General features: G+C 34.0%; 1 protein-coding gene across 2 annotated transcripts in view; it reads right to left on the bottom strand.

Moving 5' to 3' along the window:
* stet (stem cell tumor) overlaps positions 1–15,782 on the bottom strand; it is a 429,808-nt gene that overhangs the window by 114,469 nt on the left and 299,557 nt on the right. For both annotated transcript variants that reach the window (XM_011063469.2, XM_087410217.1), the window contains exon 6: positions 9,491–9,608. In XM_011063469.2, coding sequence (XP_011061771.1) covers positions 9,491–9,608 — 118 coding nt within the window. The remainder of the gene's footprint in view (positions 1–9,490; positions 9,609–15,782) is intronic.

Here is a 15,782-nt window from a genome sequence, read left to right as displayed (position 1 = left end):
CATTTACGACTTGTTAAAAATATTAAGCTATCACAAATTATTAACTAATATTCGATTAACTTCCTCTCCTTTCACTTCCGTTAGAAAAAAGCGAATCATTAAATTAACATAATATACAAAGGGACATTTGTTCTCTCCTAAATTTTGACAAAATGACAATCATTAAAAATTAATATACTAAATTTTAATAAATTATTTGAATAATGCCAACTAAATATTTAACAAATATAAATATATATTTGTTTGGTACAAAAATTATTAATTTAATTAGCGGATTTTTTTATTGTGTAAATATTTATTTATTATAGTATAAGAATAAATGTTTAGTTAACACTTTTTTTTCAAACAAATAATTTATTAAAATTTGTATTTTTTTTTTCAGTGATTAAATTATGAAAATCATTTTTAGTTCAAGTTCGCTAAAGTTTCTCGAAGATTGGTTTTAATATAAGTATTTTAATACGTTTTGTGTGAAGGTAAATTTTTGTCTTCCCATCTTGACTGAAATCTTACACCCATGATAATTAATATTACTTATAGTTAATACTTATGCGAACAATTCATGAAATAATTATTATTAAACAAGAAAAAGAGAGCAAATCTTTATATCCGAGAGATAAAATCTATTGTCATGATCAATCTCACTTAATGTTAGACAAGTATTATCACAGCGTACCAGTTTCTTTCTGTCATGAAACTTGATTTCGCTTTCGTGACTGACAGACCGATCTCCGGGCTATTTCGAACTAAATGCTGTATCTACTCGATATCACTCCCGTTTGATATCGCACATTCGAGTTTCGATGGGCAACCTGTCGCGAGATCGACAAGCTAATGCGCGTAATGCCCATAAAAATCGATGCGGCTTAACGCGCGGTGTGGCTTTTATCAGTACAGACCACGAGAATCGACGACATCACACGTGCGAGTGTGAAAAGGCATTTCATAGTGGTGTAAAGTACAACTCGTCGTTGCGAGATAAAAAGGAAGAGAAAGAGAGCAAGAGAGAGAGAGAGAGAGAGAGAGAGGACAAGAAAAAGAGAAAATGTATCGGTCGATAAAGCCTCACGGTTATTTAGATAACCGTGCATCCGCGCGACATCACGGCAGCGGAGGAACCGGGGAAGAGAAGAAAAGGTGCTGCCACGACATAGAACGAGCGGAGGATCGAGATTATCGATTCTCGAAGCGAAGAGAAGACAGAGACTCGTCGACGCCCCTTTGCTCGAACGCGTCGCAGGCGAAAATATGCGACAGCTAGAAATAAAGGCCGGTTCCGCACGAAAGATTACCGGTTCCCCTGCTGTTCCGAGCTGCTCCGAAAGAGGAGAGGTAGTCGAGTCCTTCCGTTTCGTTTTTCTTCTCGTTTTCTTTCTCTACCCGGATAGGTATGCGCGTCCATAATTCCTCGCGTTCGCAAGAGAACGTGCGCGCGTTAAATCGGTTCTATGAGAGATACGCGAAAGAAGATTTACACACAAGATTTCGATATATATAAATAATCGATATTACATTTGTTATAACACTGAATATGTAACAGTCGATATTAATATAAAAATAATTCATCATTTTGATACTAAAAATTTTTTAATCTATAATTCCTACACAATTACCACAAATAACATAAAACTCTGAAAATAAATTTAAATCTGATCTAAAAAAAAATAGAGAAAAATAAAAAATTGAGCATATTACGAAATAACAAAATATTTCTGTATTTTACCTTTGATGAAACATTCACAGATCTGCATCCTTAAATATTCGTACAATAGTCAATGAATTTGAGGAATGTCTGGAATTTGTGAATGAATTGGGCAATCTACGATTGGGCGTGTCCAGCTGTACACATTCACAAGACAAGGTAGTCATTTAGAATGCTGCTGAAGTTAAAGGTGAGGGGATAATTAGATCAACAACTGTTTTTACATGAAATTTTTCAGTATAAAAAAAACTAATTCAGAGAAAAATGAGAATGTGGACGCATCTTTGTATGAACCTCTTCGCTGTTACAAAGTTTTGAATCCCCAAGGTATATCTCGCATAAGAGACATTCCGTACATAGGTAGGTATACGTAACAGTCGTGCAATTGAGAAAATAAACGCGCGAATCGCGTAAAGAAGAAAAGCAGACGGAAATTCGCGCGGAACCCAAGGAACAACTTTCCTTTACTACACGGTACTCGTGACAAAACAAATATACATTTATTCGCGGAAACTCTCAAATGTTGGGTGGATAGGAGCGAGGCAGACGATGAGTGTCCATCCCTCGCTAGGAGGAGGCAGAAGAAGATAAGACAAAACTGAACTTCTTCTCCTTTAGAATCGACCTTCTCCACAGTATACGTTCATCCTAAATACATAAATGTCTTGTACATGCGCCTTCATCCTCTCACCTCGTCTACCGACGTGGATGTGCATTCAGAAGACACGACCACCAAGATGCGCAGGGTCATCGCCGAGGATATGCAAAACACAGGGTTGAAAGGGGAATGTCTGCCAGCGCAAATTCCTCAGACAAATACCAAACAGGTATTACGTGAGAGAATTAAAGGAGAGAACTAGATAATTTAGAAATACCTACAAATTTAGAAATATATATTTTTCGCAATAAAAATTATTTACAGATTTTAGGACACTTATCAGCATCAGAATATTAAGATCAATCTAAGGTGCTATAAGCATCAATATAATTAAATTGCTTGTCAATTTAATTTGTAATATTACAATACTTCTTTAGTTCCGTAATACTACTTTAGAATTGCGTTTCAAGATTGAAAATTAATTCGGTGCGCAGTTTGAGGGATTGAATATGAGTAATAAATAAATTCACACAGAATTATTTCAGCACTAAAGATCCAGCTTGACCGTTTAGGATCTTTATTTCCGATTCGTTGTGTAGTCACATTACGGTTTTATAAGACACTTTATATTGTCAAATTTAGAAATATAATTTAAGAAATGAAATAGTATAACAATAAAGTATATAAATGAAATGTCATACATAAATTTTATCCCAACCTGGTCGAAGCTGTATCTGCGAGAGGCGTCATAAAGATCCTGAAAGGCAACTGAAGAAGTTTCAGAAAAGAGAAACTCATCGTAAGAAGACTCCGTGTAAGGAAAGAGACATCAACTGAAGCTATAGACCACCTTGGATCTACACGAGACGACGCGAGCGTCGCGACGCCAGGACCATACATCACCGACAGCGAGATAAAAGTTCGTGCTGTGCTCATTGCCGCGAAATATGGTGGTAAGCGAGCAGAGTAGAAACGAACAATGGTAGTTATCGCGTAAACAATATATTCTACTGCAATATGTTCTATGTGCGCGTAATTGTGAGTCATAGCGCGTTCTCAGAAACAAATCAAATCAAGGTACAATTTGATTCTGATTTGCAGCACAACAAATTAAAGCTGAATCTATTATTGCCTATTGAAGCCTACAAAAATACGACTTTTAAATATTGCATCGAAAATATCTTTCTATAAAAATCTTTCTGTAAAAATATCTTCAAATGCAATATACATTGCAATATATATGTAATGTACAATATTATATTTTTTTGTTAAATAATTCAAACAAACTTCAATATTTGTTAAATTCCGTTATCTAAATTTTTTTTCTTTTGTGAACAGGTTGCATTTTCGTATTTTTTTCGATTTTTAAAGGTGGATATAAATAAATAATAAAAGCATTGTTGAGTACAATAGACGATGTGATGAAAACGTGAACAAGTCATTAATTGGTTTTGCAAAGAGCTACAAAAGCAAACAATAGGTGCGAAACGAATGATAAAAGAGAAAGAATTTACCACGGAATACAAAAATGATATCTAATAATGGAGAGAATGGCATGACCAGCATTAATTAGTGAAACAGCTGTCTATTATTGATTTGAACTTAAGTTTTTCTTGAAAGCAGGATTCCAATTAGCAAAGAAAAACGGCGTTTTGCCTGCAATAATAACAGCACAAAATAAAAAAATAATTCGCATATAGCAATGTAACTATAAGTGCAATAACTTATTTTGTAAGTCGCATTATTATTATAACCAAACTTTTTAGAGCGCAACTTTATTTCATTACTGTTATTCTTCAATTTCACATTTTCAATTATTACTTAAATAATCTAATAATTAACAATTTGAAATCAAATTAATGTTAAACTTATGTATGTTAATTAAATTAAAAGATACATTTCTTATTCACTACAGTTGTTAATTATTTCCATCCAAATCTAATCTGCTTTAATTCAACTACACGATAATGATGGTTATTAAGCTCCGCAGTCCACAAAAATAAAATTTGTTTGCGAAAAATGTTCTTTGATTTATAAACATAATCATTTTTTTCTTTCATACTATTCAGTTTTATATTTTCAGAATCGCAAGTCATCATTAAGTGACCGGCTGAGGAAAATTAATAGCCGATCTTATATATTTCGATGACATTGCGACGTGAAAAACGATACATAGTCATACCTTGGAAATTACGATACGTGTGCAAGTAATCGTTTGGCTAGTTTGTAACGCGTATTTAAATCGTCTCTTGTAATTCTGCAAGCCAGAATGTATTACGAACGCATGCATACACACATGTTCACCGCGTAGATAAATTACACGTATGCGCATTACCAACCAGTTTCCGTTACAGTAACCGTTGGGAAATCAGAAAATTATAGTAATTTTAGTAAGAATTAGTAAGAGAAAGAATAAAATACAAGCTTTATATTGCGCAAAGATTTTATTAGCGCGAGAATTAGTCTTTTTCAAACTCGATTCAAGTAGATTCCAGATCCCGTTCACAATGAATTAAAGGAGAAGCCATACAAATAAGCGAACATCAAAGTAAATCCGTGTCATTCACGCAATAAAGCCAGAAAGCATCTAATGAAAGAAATACGCGAACATTGAAAAAAGAGTTTGGTTGCATTAATTGAAATTCTGAAAAAGGAAACAAATTAGAATTTTCTGGTTAAATTTATAATAATCCTAATTAAAATAACTATAATTCTGATTGATATAATTAGAAATTAATCCATTTTCAGCCACACAGAAAAATATCATTCTATTGATAAGAAAAGTGATTATTTAATTTACTTTCTTCGTTTTAAGCAACATGATTAACTTCACAAAGAATATTTTCTTGATAATGATCTTAAAATATATTTATTATAAATTTTAGAAGAAACTCATTATTATGTACTCAAAATAAGAATTCATTTTCTTTTAAACATTACGAAATTGATCGAAGAAGTGACTTCATATATTATAATAAGCAAATTGAATTTGTTTTAATTTAATAATCTTTCGAATAAATTTGATGCTTGTGATGAACTTACGATAGATTTGCGAATATATACTTTTGAAAAATACTTGAACCAAGAAATATTAATGGACGCAATAATGTAATATCTCTAATACCGTAAAATGAAATTAATATACATATAATTTGAAATTATGTTTGACAAAAGTTAACGTACATTTATATCGTTGTCCAATACGTGCCCATGCGAACTGTCGCGAGTGATGCGAGCTTTTACGGGTACATGCGAGGCGGAAGTCAGGTGGGGGATCGCGTACGGACGATAAATTATAATTAGAATCGAGCCGAATATGACAATCTCTGGCGCGCGTGAATCATGTATTAACCCAGTCGCTAATGGGTATTAACCGTGAGCCGTTTAAAATTACAACTCCTCGACTCCCTACCTCTGTATACTCGTCGCCACGGACGAGATAGCGAAGCGGAACGCTTTATCCCGGTATACGGTAACCGTCCGGTAGCAGCGCGCGGTTCGACGCTTCCGGGATCGCTTTCCACGCTGCACTTACGATACTTGCAGATTTAATTAGCGCGAAATTCCTTGACAAATAAATCGCAATAGCAGCTGTGTGTGATATGCGCATACCTGTATATATAGATAGAATTCATTGTCATAGATAGAATTCGACGTCATTTGCATTTTGTATTTGAATTAACAATTTGATATAAGTAAAAGAATTTCAAATGAAGTTGTTATGTGTATCATAAATTTGAAGATTTTTCATTATTTATTATTCAATTAATTACGTTTTTAATAGTAATTATCCAAATATTTATTACGTTTTTAATTCAACTTGACAAAGACGAAATGTTTGGCATTATTAATACTGTCGCGAATTCTTAAATGTTATTAGATTTTAGTTTAATATTATTTTGTAGCGGAAAAAAAAAATAAATTATCTTAAGTCATCTAAAATTACAAATTTTCCTTGATCGCAATTTTCAAAGACTCGTTCGCGGCAATTCGGGTATGTCACCAACATCAATACTTACGACAGGAAACACCAGGGAATTTAATTAACGAAAAATGCTTTGACTGGCGAATCACAAAGTTCATAGCGAACTGAACGAATAAAAGGAATGATTTTTCTTCCCCGACTTCGCGCAATATGACAGAGTAGCTCGTAAAAGCGAGACTTCAAAGAAATTAATAAAAAGAGCGTCTAAAAAAAAGAGGTAATAGTATTTAAAAATTATAAATATCGCCATATCTAAACAAACTCAATTTACTCTCATCGGTAATGTCGCGATGACTTCTTTTTTACTTTGTTCCTTCATTTGCATTTCGCTTACTGCGAGTTAAAATCCAATTTTAGCCTCCATCCGGATGAAATTACGAATGCGCAACCTTTTAACAGAGCTAAAAAGAAGCGCGATACTTGCGATTTAATTAAATCATGAAATATGACGACTGAGCGGTGGTAATTAAGTATCCTTTTAGAGGACTTACTGATACCAATTTACTCTTTCACGTCGTACGTCGTGGGGACACTTATCCCGCATCCCGAGACGCATTTTATCCCGTGGCCGCACATGCAGCTTCCGGGATTGCACTATGGTGGTACTTCGAGATTTAATTAACGAGCAACACATCGACCGCAAGTGTTCATCGAACGTCAAACCAGATCGCCTTGTGTTTCAATCATGCGCGATCGATGTATTAAGAAACGATGAGCGGTTAAAAAAAATGGATCATGTATAACCGGTCGAAATATGATTTAATTAGATCGTAGCTTTAATTCACGAATAGTCGCGTTCATCATACATTACAATTTTGCAATGTGTCAAATATTTATATTTATAATTAAAACAGTTTTTCGTAAATTAATTATAAATACATTTAACTTCTCTTTGTTTTCGTTAGTTAAGATGTCCAATTTCTCTTTAATTTGATTAAAGAATAATAACTTCTAAATTAATACTTTTTTAATTTAATAAAATAAAATAAAATAAAATAAAAAAATTAGTTGGGCCAGTCGTAATAAAATCCATTTGTTACGCGCTTCACCTTGTACAATTTGTGTAATTTTATTCTAAATCATGTCCTGCAAAAATTGTACAAGGCAATACGAACAAAATTTTTTCGTTGTATTTTTTTTCTCTTGCATTTCACTCATCCAACTCGACATTAGTTACGGCCGAGTTAATTTTATTATTGTAACGACGAACACATTGCTGACGACGAAACACACGTGAGTAAGAGCGCGTAATTCCGGTCCGAGATATTAATAATGGTATTGTGAGCTTCAAATCTGAATTTCGAGAACATTGTCCGCGAGTTCGCGACCAACGTCACGCGCTGTCCTCTACGCGTAAATTATGCACAAACTGTGATCATTAAAAATTTATTAAACACGGTTACAGCGTTCTCGGGACTCAAAGAATATTATCATGCGCGCTTTGCAAGTCGCGCGCTAGTCGCTCATTACAGAAGACAATTACGTTGTCTTCCTGTTCTTTTCACCGAGACGGACAAGACAGAAAAAAAGGTGGAGCGACGGATAGTATAATGGTGGTATCGCAAGTCATAAAAGTGCATTGTCATGCACTTGCAATTTACATAATTTTTGACATATTTTGTCGCACGCATCGATAACGAAAAGGTCGAAGACCCGAGTGATAAATCGGTGCACACTCTAAACATTCAAAGCTCAACACATCGTAATAAAATCGCGCGATGTTTCGAAGCATACTGAACTCATTTAAAAATATAATCACTTCATTTTCCATGCGACCAAAACGCTCGATATAAACGTTTCTATAATACAGTTTTCATTAAAATTTTACCGTGCGCAGGTTATAATATGAGAGCGGAGTAATTATATGTGTATTCATTATATTCCTGATGACCTGCAGAACCTAACAAAAATAATTTAGAGGAGAAATTCGCACGAGGAGAATGCGCGCGCTTTTATTATAATAACCCGATATACGCGTGTGCGTGATCGGCCGTCCTTTGACGCCGCCGCGTATCTCTATTAAATCAATATTTATAACGGCATCGGACGCCCAAGCCGTGACATAATAACCCGACGTAATTTTAATTAGCATTATTGCGCAAGATGTTCGACCGTATCGAAACAGGCTTTTAACGAGGGTAGTTTACGAGTATCGAATTACTTTACGGAGATTAAAATCGCCGTCTAACGAGGTCGCCCGGTGGTATAAATCGCTGTCTTAAAGATCTTCACGCCGCACGTGTCACAAGGGAAAATATAGAAGAGAGAAAAAAAGGGTTGGAAGAATGATCATTAGTAAACATGACGACGGAAAAAAAAAACCAGATAAGACGGATATTAGTAGGGGATCAAAGAGAAAAGGTAATGTGTACGCATAATATCTGACGTGCTCGTTAGAGACGAGAGACGATTATTTCACTTATTCATCTTGGCGAAAATGTAGAAAATAATGGAGAACGACGACGCAGAGAAACGAGCGAGCGTGAGTGACTCTTTTACAAGTATAGTTAACTCTTAGACCACAAAGAATATCAGACTTTGTTCCCTCCAGGTAAACTGTAATCTTTGATTACGTAATACGATACAATATTGTAAACGTATGTACATAAGAAATGAGAATCTGCGTTGGAACATTGCAGAAATAAAGACCCTTGCAATTAATGCACACCAAGTAATTAAAAGCGAATAATATGCGAACGAGGAAAGAAGATTCGTAAAATTGCAAAAGTAATGTAAGGATCCGCGTAAATCTTTTTACGTATTTTTTAATTAAAGTCTCTCTCTCTCTCTCTCTCTCTCTCTCTCTTTCTCTTTCTTTCTCTCAGAAAACATAAGTACAAAATGTAGAAATTTACAGACTAAACGGAAGGTTATTTCTAAGCTTAATATATTATATAATATATTATAATATATATTATATAATAATTTCAATATCCGAAACTTAGTAACTATAATAGACGCGGCAGCAACAAATTATGTTAAAACTAATGAAAGATTGCAGGTAAAAAATTGAGGAAAACAACAGCATGGATTAATAGCGCATTGTAGTCGTCGTTTGTATTCGTGCGCATAAATGATCTCGTTAAAAATTTATTAATCACGACCGAGAACGCGAAGATCAAAGAGCAGAAAGTAGGTAGTATGCATGCGCATTATTCGGCGCATGCCGTGCTCGTTACGGGGTAGGATAATTCGATCTACTCACCTCTACGAGGGTGATGAGGATGATGAAGAGAGGTGGTGGGCAGCATGTGTAGTGATCGGCGTAGTATTTTCGGTCCCGCTCCTCCGTGAGGAATTCATCGCCGATCATGCGGACCATCCTGAAAGCACAAACGAATCGCAATAAAGTTTAAAATCATATGCAACGATATTTGCACGCGTTAAATTAATGAATTGTGAATATAAAACTATATATATTCTAATATATAGCGTATCTCGCTCTTTCCTTTTCTTTTTCAACTGTATAAAAAGACCTTTTTTATCAAATAAATATGCTGTTATCTAATTCGATTTACGCAAACAATTCTGATAAATTTTGTATTCATTACAATAATAATGTGCATATCAAAAAATGGTACCTACTTGTGTGTAAATGCGTGTAAATCGAATTTATTCATATTACTGCGAGAAGCATCTACCAAATATAATATGTAATTTTCCATTAATCAGTTCATTGTACCGTGTAAAAATATCATGCATAACTATAATTATTATGTATTAGCAAATAAATTATTCCCTTGTCGCTAGAGGTAAATGTGTTTTTCAAGATGTAATTCATAATAGCGTTTTATGTACACTATTGCTGTGCTGTGCGCCAATATAAACGCAATCGAATATTTTCAATTAAATCTCACCATAGTATTTCATTTCGGAAGAGTTCAACACGAAAAAAATAACCTGCAGCGCGCGCGATCGAATCTTTTGAGCTAAACTTCGCGAAACGACTTCGTTTACGTGCGTTGGACATAAAAAAAAATATATAAAACAACCAATCTATAAATTGAATGTAAACGCGGTTATATTCCCACAAAGTAATCTATATAGTATTTACCTAAAACGTACAACCGGCATTTACTTCAATAATTTTTGCTCTTCCAAAAAGTTTTTTAATTGAACGAGAGTAGTAGTTACAGCGTGTTTGATTACACCGCGCGAAATACAAGTAATTCGAAAAAAAAAATCCAGCTGTTCTTTTGTAAGATATTAATAACCAGACGATTTAGTGAAAACATTCGACAGATACCTAAATTCAAAATGGCGACCAAAAAATAATTGTTCACATCCAGAAATGTTTTCAACAATTAATTCAGGTTATTCTATTGTTCCAATTGGTAATAACTCGGTACAATAGCGCAGAGTGAACAACAAAGTCATCATTTTGAACATTGTTATTTTGGAAAGCGTCTTTTCGTTGATAACAGCGCCGGCTGCCTCGTAGCGCTATTGTTGCTACAATTTCATGTTGCATCTATCAACGGATGAATACTCGGAGTTAGAACGCGCATGTAATCGGTAAACGCTACAGTAACAAGTTATATTCAGGCAATTAAAAGAACAAAAAATTTTTTCCCCCACCTCGTCGGATATGTATCCGTAGTCAACTAAAATTTGTAGCGTAATCGAGTTTAATTAATGAGAATGTAATTGGAGGTTTAAATTTACGAAGCTCTATTTCTAGAACGGACAGACGAAAAGTATAAACGCGGAAAACTTAATTGCGCGCACAAACAGACACACATCACGAAAAAAAGCGTAATTATGCTTAACAGTAATGTAGTTGAAACAAAATAACAAAAATGACACACCGCAAACGTTAAAGAGAAAATTTACCTAGTTTATAATTTACTTCGTGAAAATTAAAATTTTGTAGGAATTAATATTTATAATATTATTTAATAATTACAGTGTATTATAATCATATACATAAATATATAATCGTATACATAAAATATAGCCATCAGATTTATACGATTCCAAAGCCGAGATTCAAGATAGGATTTAAGTGATCACTTAAAAAATGGGGTTACACTTTTTGCACAAGACTACATAACTTGAAAAATAATCCGTAGGAAATCTTCCAGAGAGTATTAGTTTCTCTGAAACTAATCGCCAGCCTTCTGTAGCAATTTTAGTCTTACAAGGCGTCTCGTTAATCGTCGCCAGGGGTAGCGAAATAATGAGGAATTAACTTCGGCGAACCTCTTCCGCCGGTCGATTCGCGAAGAAAAGAAAAATACTCTCGCGAACAATTACGCTCAAACTCTCTGCTACCTATAACCTTCATTATCCTAGAGTATTCTTTTCCCCTCATTTACGACTTTCGTTACGAATGAACGCCTGGAGGAAACATTGCCGGAAATCTTTTCTAAAGAATAGCAGTAAGTGATAAAAGATTCTTTGCATACAAATGTTAGTTATTTATTTATCCCGACATTTGCTTCAATTCTTCATTTTTTATAGTGTCATCAAATCACTTGAATTTTTCCAAAATGAATTCCTTACATATAAAAGATTTCATAAAATTATTATACGAAATACATTAAATTCATAACGTTAAATTATACTTAATTTGAGTTATTCTTAATCATTTTTCTATAAGTCGTCACTGTTTCTAATCAATATATCGTAATTTGACTAAAACAATAAAATTAAACAATTTAATTAAATAAAAAAAATGTATGTGTTCGATTCAAATTTAGTTTATTATTTATTAAGTGTATATATTAATGTTGTTTACTTTGGAATCAACACACCACAGAAATGGACTAATTTACATTTTGATACACATGGAAGTTAAAAATAACAAAATGTTATTTGATCTGACTGGGGTCAAATCCATGATATCAGGCAGTGTAATAAATAGATACATGTCACAGAAAATCATTTTTTCGAATTGCTGTAATCGTAATAATTACAAGTTCTCAAAAAAAAAAAAAGGTTTCGCATGTCAAAATAAAAAATCCAAAAAGTTACAAGTTTCTTTGAACTTAAGCACTATTCATTTTCCCCGCTTTTTTTTCGTTCCGATCGTGACGACGACGACAATGGACGACGATGGAGCGGATAAAATAATGCACGAGACGAGGCCGTCGGTTAAGCATACAAACGACACTGATAAATCGAGTACGCTGATCGCGGGTCGTGGAAAAAATTCGATATCACGTACGAGCATGGTAATAAAAAACACAATCTAAATTCGGACGTGGCGCGAAGGGAAGGCGGCACGACGATGTGGGAGGAAAGTGGCGCGGGCGGTACGGTGTAAGCGCCCTTATACCTGGCTTCTCTCCGCGATGCTATCTCTCCCGTTACGTAGGAGCGTAGAATAATTACGAAGAAATATTGGCCCGTAACTCAGTCCACTATCCATAATATCTGCAACGTTTATGGCGCCAGGGAGATAAACCTCCCGTCTCCCGCTATCTGGTGGCGCGTGCGCCACCGCTGCGACCACCGCACCACCACCGTTTCGATTCGTTTCCCGGTTGGGTTTCGAGATGCACGTGCGGATGGTGAGTACTTGTGCACGCTGAGTACTTACAGCACATGCACTTACGTGACGGCCGGCGCGCACGAGTACCGCGATCGGCTTGATCAGCGATTAGTCGAAGCACGAGCATTTCATTTCATTTTGCCTGAAGACGAGTTAAAGTAAAACACTTATTAATTTAAACTTGTGAAATTAACTTCAAATTAAAACTTCACAAATTTTAATTTATTTAATTAAACGTGAAATTATCGTTAACTTCCAATGAATTGAGCTGTTGACAGTATAATTAAATTTATTTAATAATATTGAAGTATTGCAATGTGTCTGCATATAAAGTAAAATTATGTACTGAATACTTTATATTTTATATCTGATATTTTTATGCAAATATTATAACAATGAGCGATGTATTAACTCTTTTGTTTTTTGTTTAATAATCGATATAATGTAACAAATAATAATATAACATATAAAGAGAATTTTCAATAGGAAACAGCAGGAAATAAGATTTTAAAGATCTGTTAAATTTAAACGTAATTTAATCAAAAAAATCTCATCTTGTTTATATCGACTTTATTTTACCAATTTTTACGTACTAATTTTACTACATTGATAAAATATTAATATATTCCATGGCAGTTGTATAATATCATGGATATAAATTATAAACGCTGTGGAAAAAGTAAGCATAAAATACATAAAACATCGGACACATATGTTTACATCGCCATATTATTCAAGCCCTAGTAAACATTCGTTACAAACAGTTTCAACTAAATAGTTTCATGGCTAATGGAAATCTGTGCTTGTAATGAGCATTTTATTTTCATATAATCGTGACATCCACGCCAATTAAAAGGCATCAGTGCGAAAATCTATTCTGCGTGACACGCGTATCATGAGATACATGTATTGCATCTTGCCCCTTGTGAAGGGAAATATGTATATTTATATACAAAATATTTATATTTATATCTATACATATATAATATAAAATGTAAGTTACCTTCATACCTCAGTAAATACATAATCTCTTTCACAGTCAATCTCTTTAAGTTACTCCAGTTCACATACTGATGAACATCTGTTATCGTTTCACAGATATATAATTTACTGCTGAAAATCGCATTTGAGAAGAATACGTTCGAACAAATCTCCTTTTATAATAATTCCATGCAAATCCAATGACGACATTCGTGATGATAAAACGTTAAACTTGTGCTAACTTCCTTTACTCTTCGCGCAAATTAAATCTTTTTAAACTGAAAGTTAACTTTAAAGTACGACAAAAGAAGATATAGAAAAGATTTTCTTATTGTTGTATAATTAAAGAATAAACTAAATAGATAATATGAATGATCGAGGAGATATCATAATCATATTTCTACAAATATTTATGTTACATATTTCAATATCTAAAAGAAAAATTAATTATTAAAATTAAATTCATAAATTTCGAGGTATACATATATATACATATATATATATATATATATATATATATATATATATATATATGTTTTAAATTACGTACTTGAAAGTTAAAGCGGAAAGATGCCCGCTGTGCTGCAATGAAGCAACGAGTGGCATCTTCCGTCAGTTAAAAAAAAAAGCGAGAGAAGGAAAGACCGGAAACTTTCTTTCTAATGTAAAAGCTGGCAGTTCGCGGTAAACGCACATTTAATTGCAGGTATGCCGCGCGAGACATTGTAGATCGCACGAGCGATTTCCAATTAGCGATATGACTGATATACTAGGGTTCAAGGAAACAGGTCGAGAAAGGGGTCGTCTGCGTATGAAACATTGACTCGAAGTACAGGTGGTTATGTGCACGCTTGATGCCTGCTGCTTATAAATCGAAAGAAAAAAAAAGAGAAGTGTAGAAGAATGAAAGAAAGAGAGAATGAAAGACCGAAATTGACATTCAAGAGAGAGAGAGAGAGAACTGTTTCAAGGATACTGATTAATTGCACTAGCGGGGTGTATCGAGACTCGTCTGTTGGCCTGCAGAATTGCAAACGAGCTACGCCGAATTGATTGAATGCACCAAAGTGAGTCGAGTGTTTCGGGAAAAAGCCTACAGCATATAACGACGACCTGTTATATGTTAATACCGAGATCAGGTTTTAATTTCAGCGTCTTAATTACGGATAATCGTGATAAGAAAAAAAACAGAAAAACAATCCAAGATCCACGATCGAGCGACTAACGTACTCAGAGACCCATCTACCTTATCCGGAGTAATTAGTGCACGCGGTTAAGAATAAGTCGGTGCGTTTGAGCCCGCTAAAAATTGCCAGTTATGGAAATTGCAGCGAGGAAGCGGCGCTATCTTTATCAAGAAGTTCCGCCGAGTTGTTCCCGCCCAAGTTACAGTATGAATTTTATACGCTTCTTGAATTTTCAGGGTCTAATAAATGTGATTAAGGCATCCTAAAGATCTCGACGAGCTACTACTCGCTCGATCCAATAATTACTGTGTAAGAACAAGTGGAAACAAAATTAATTATGAAATTATTATGGAGTTATAAAGCAAAGAGGAGACATGGTGTACTTTAATTTTCCAAACTCAAAATTACAAAATTACCTACAAACGCTTCATAAGCTTCGTAACATGTAACCTGCATCTTTAAAATAAAAGAGATATCTCTCCTTCTCTTTTATTTTTATTTATCGCACGATCATGATTTTATTAAAACAGTAAATTACAGTGGAAAATTATACCCATTAAAAACATTTTAATTCGCAATAAATTTAATTGTTTTTTTTTTTCATAAAATGCTTTTAATAATTTAGATAATATTGCAACTGAATTTTTTAATAATTATATATATTTATATATATTAAATTTATATCTTATTAGCGTGCAATAATTCATAATGTAACAGAATTGTATTTTATTCGATTGCTCTCGGTAAAATATTATAGATAAGCGATTTGCAGTTTGACTGGCACACGATCGCGAATCGAATCCAACAAAATATCTTTAACATAGTATTCCATA

The sequence above is a fragment of the Acromyrmex echinatior genome, chromosome 10 (genome assembly GCF_024713525.1).
Source record: "Acromyrmex echinatior isolate Ae372 chromosome 10, ASM2471352v2, whole genome shotgun sequence".
NCBI lineage: Eukaryota > Metazoa > Arthropoda > Insecta > Hymenoptera > Formicidae > Acromyrmex > Acromyrmex echinatior.
Note: the sequence above shows the minus strand (reverse complement) of the source record. Positions and strands in the feature narration are given on the sequence as shown.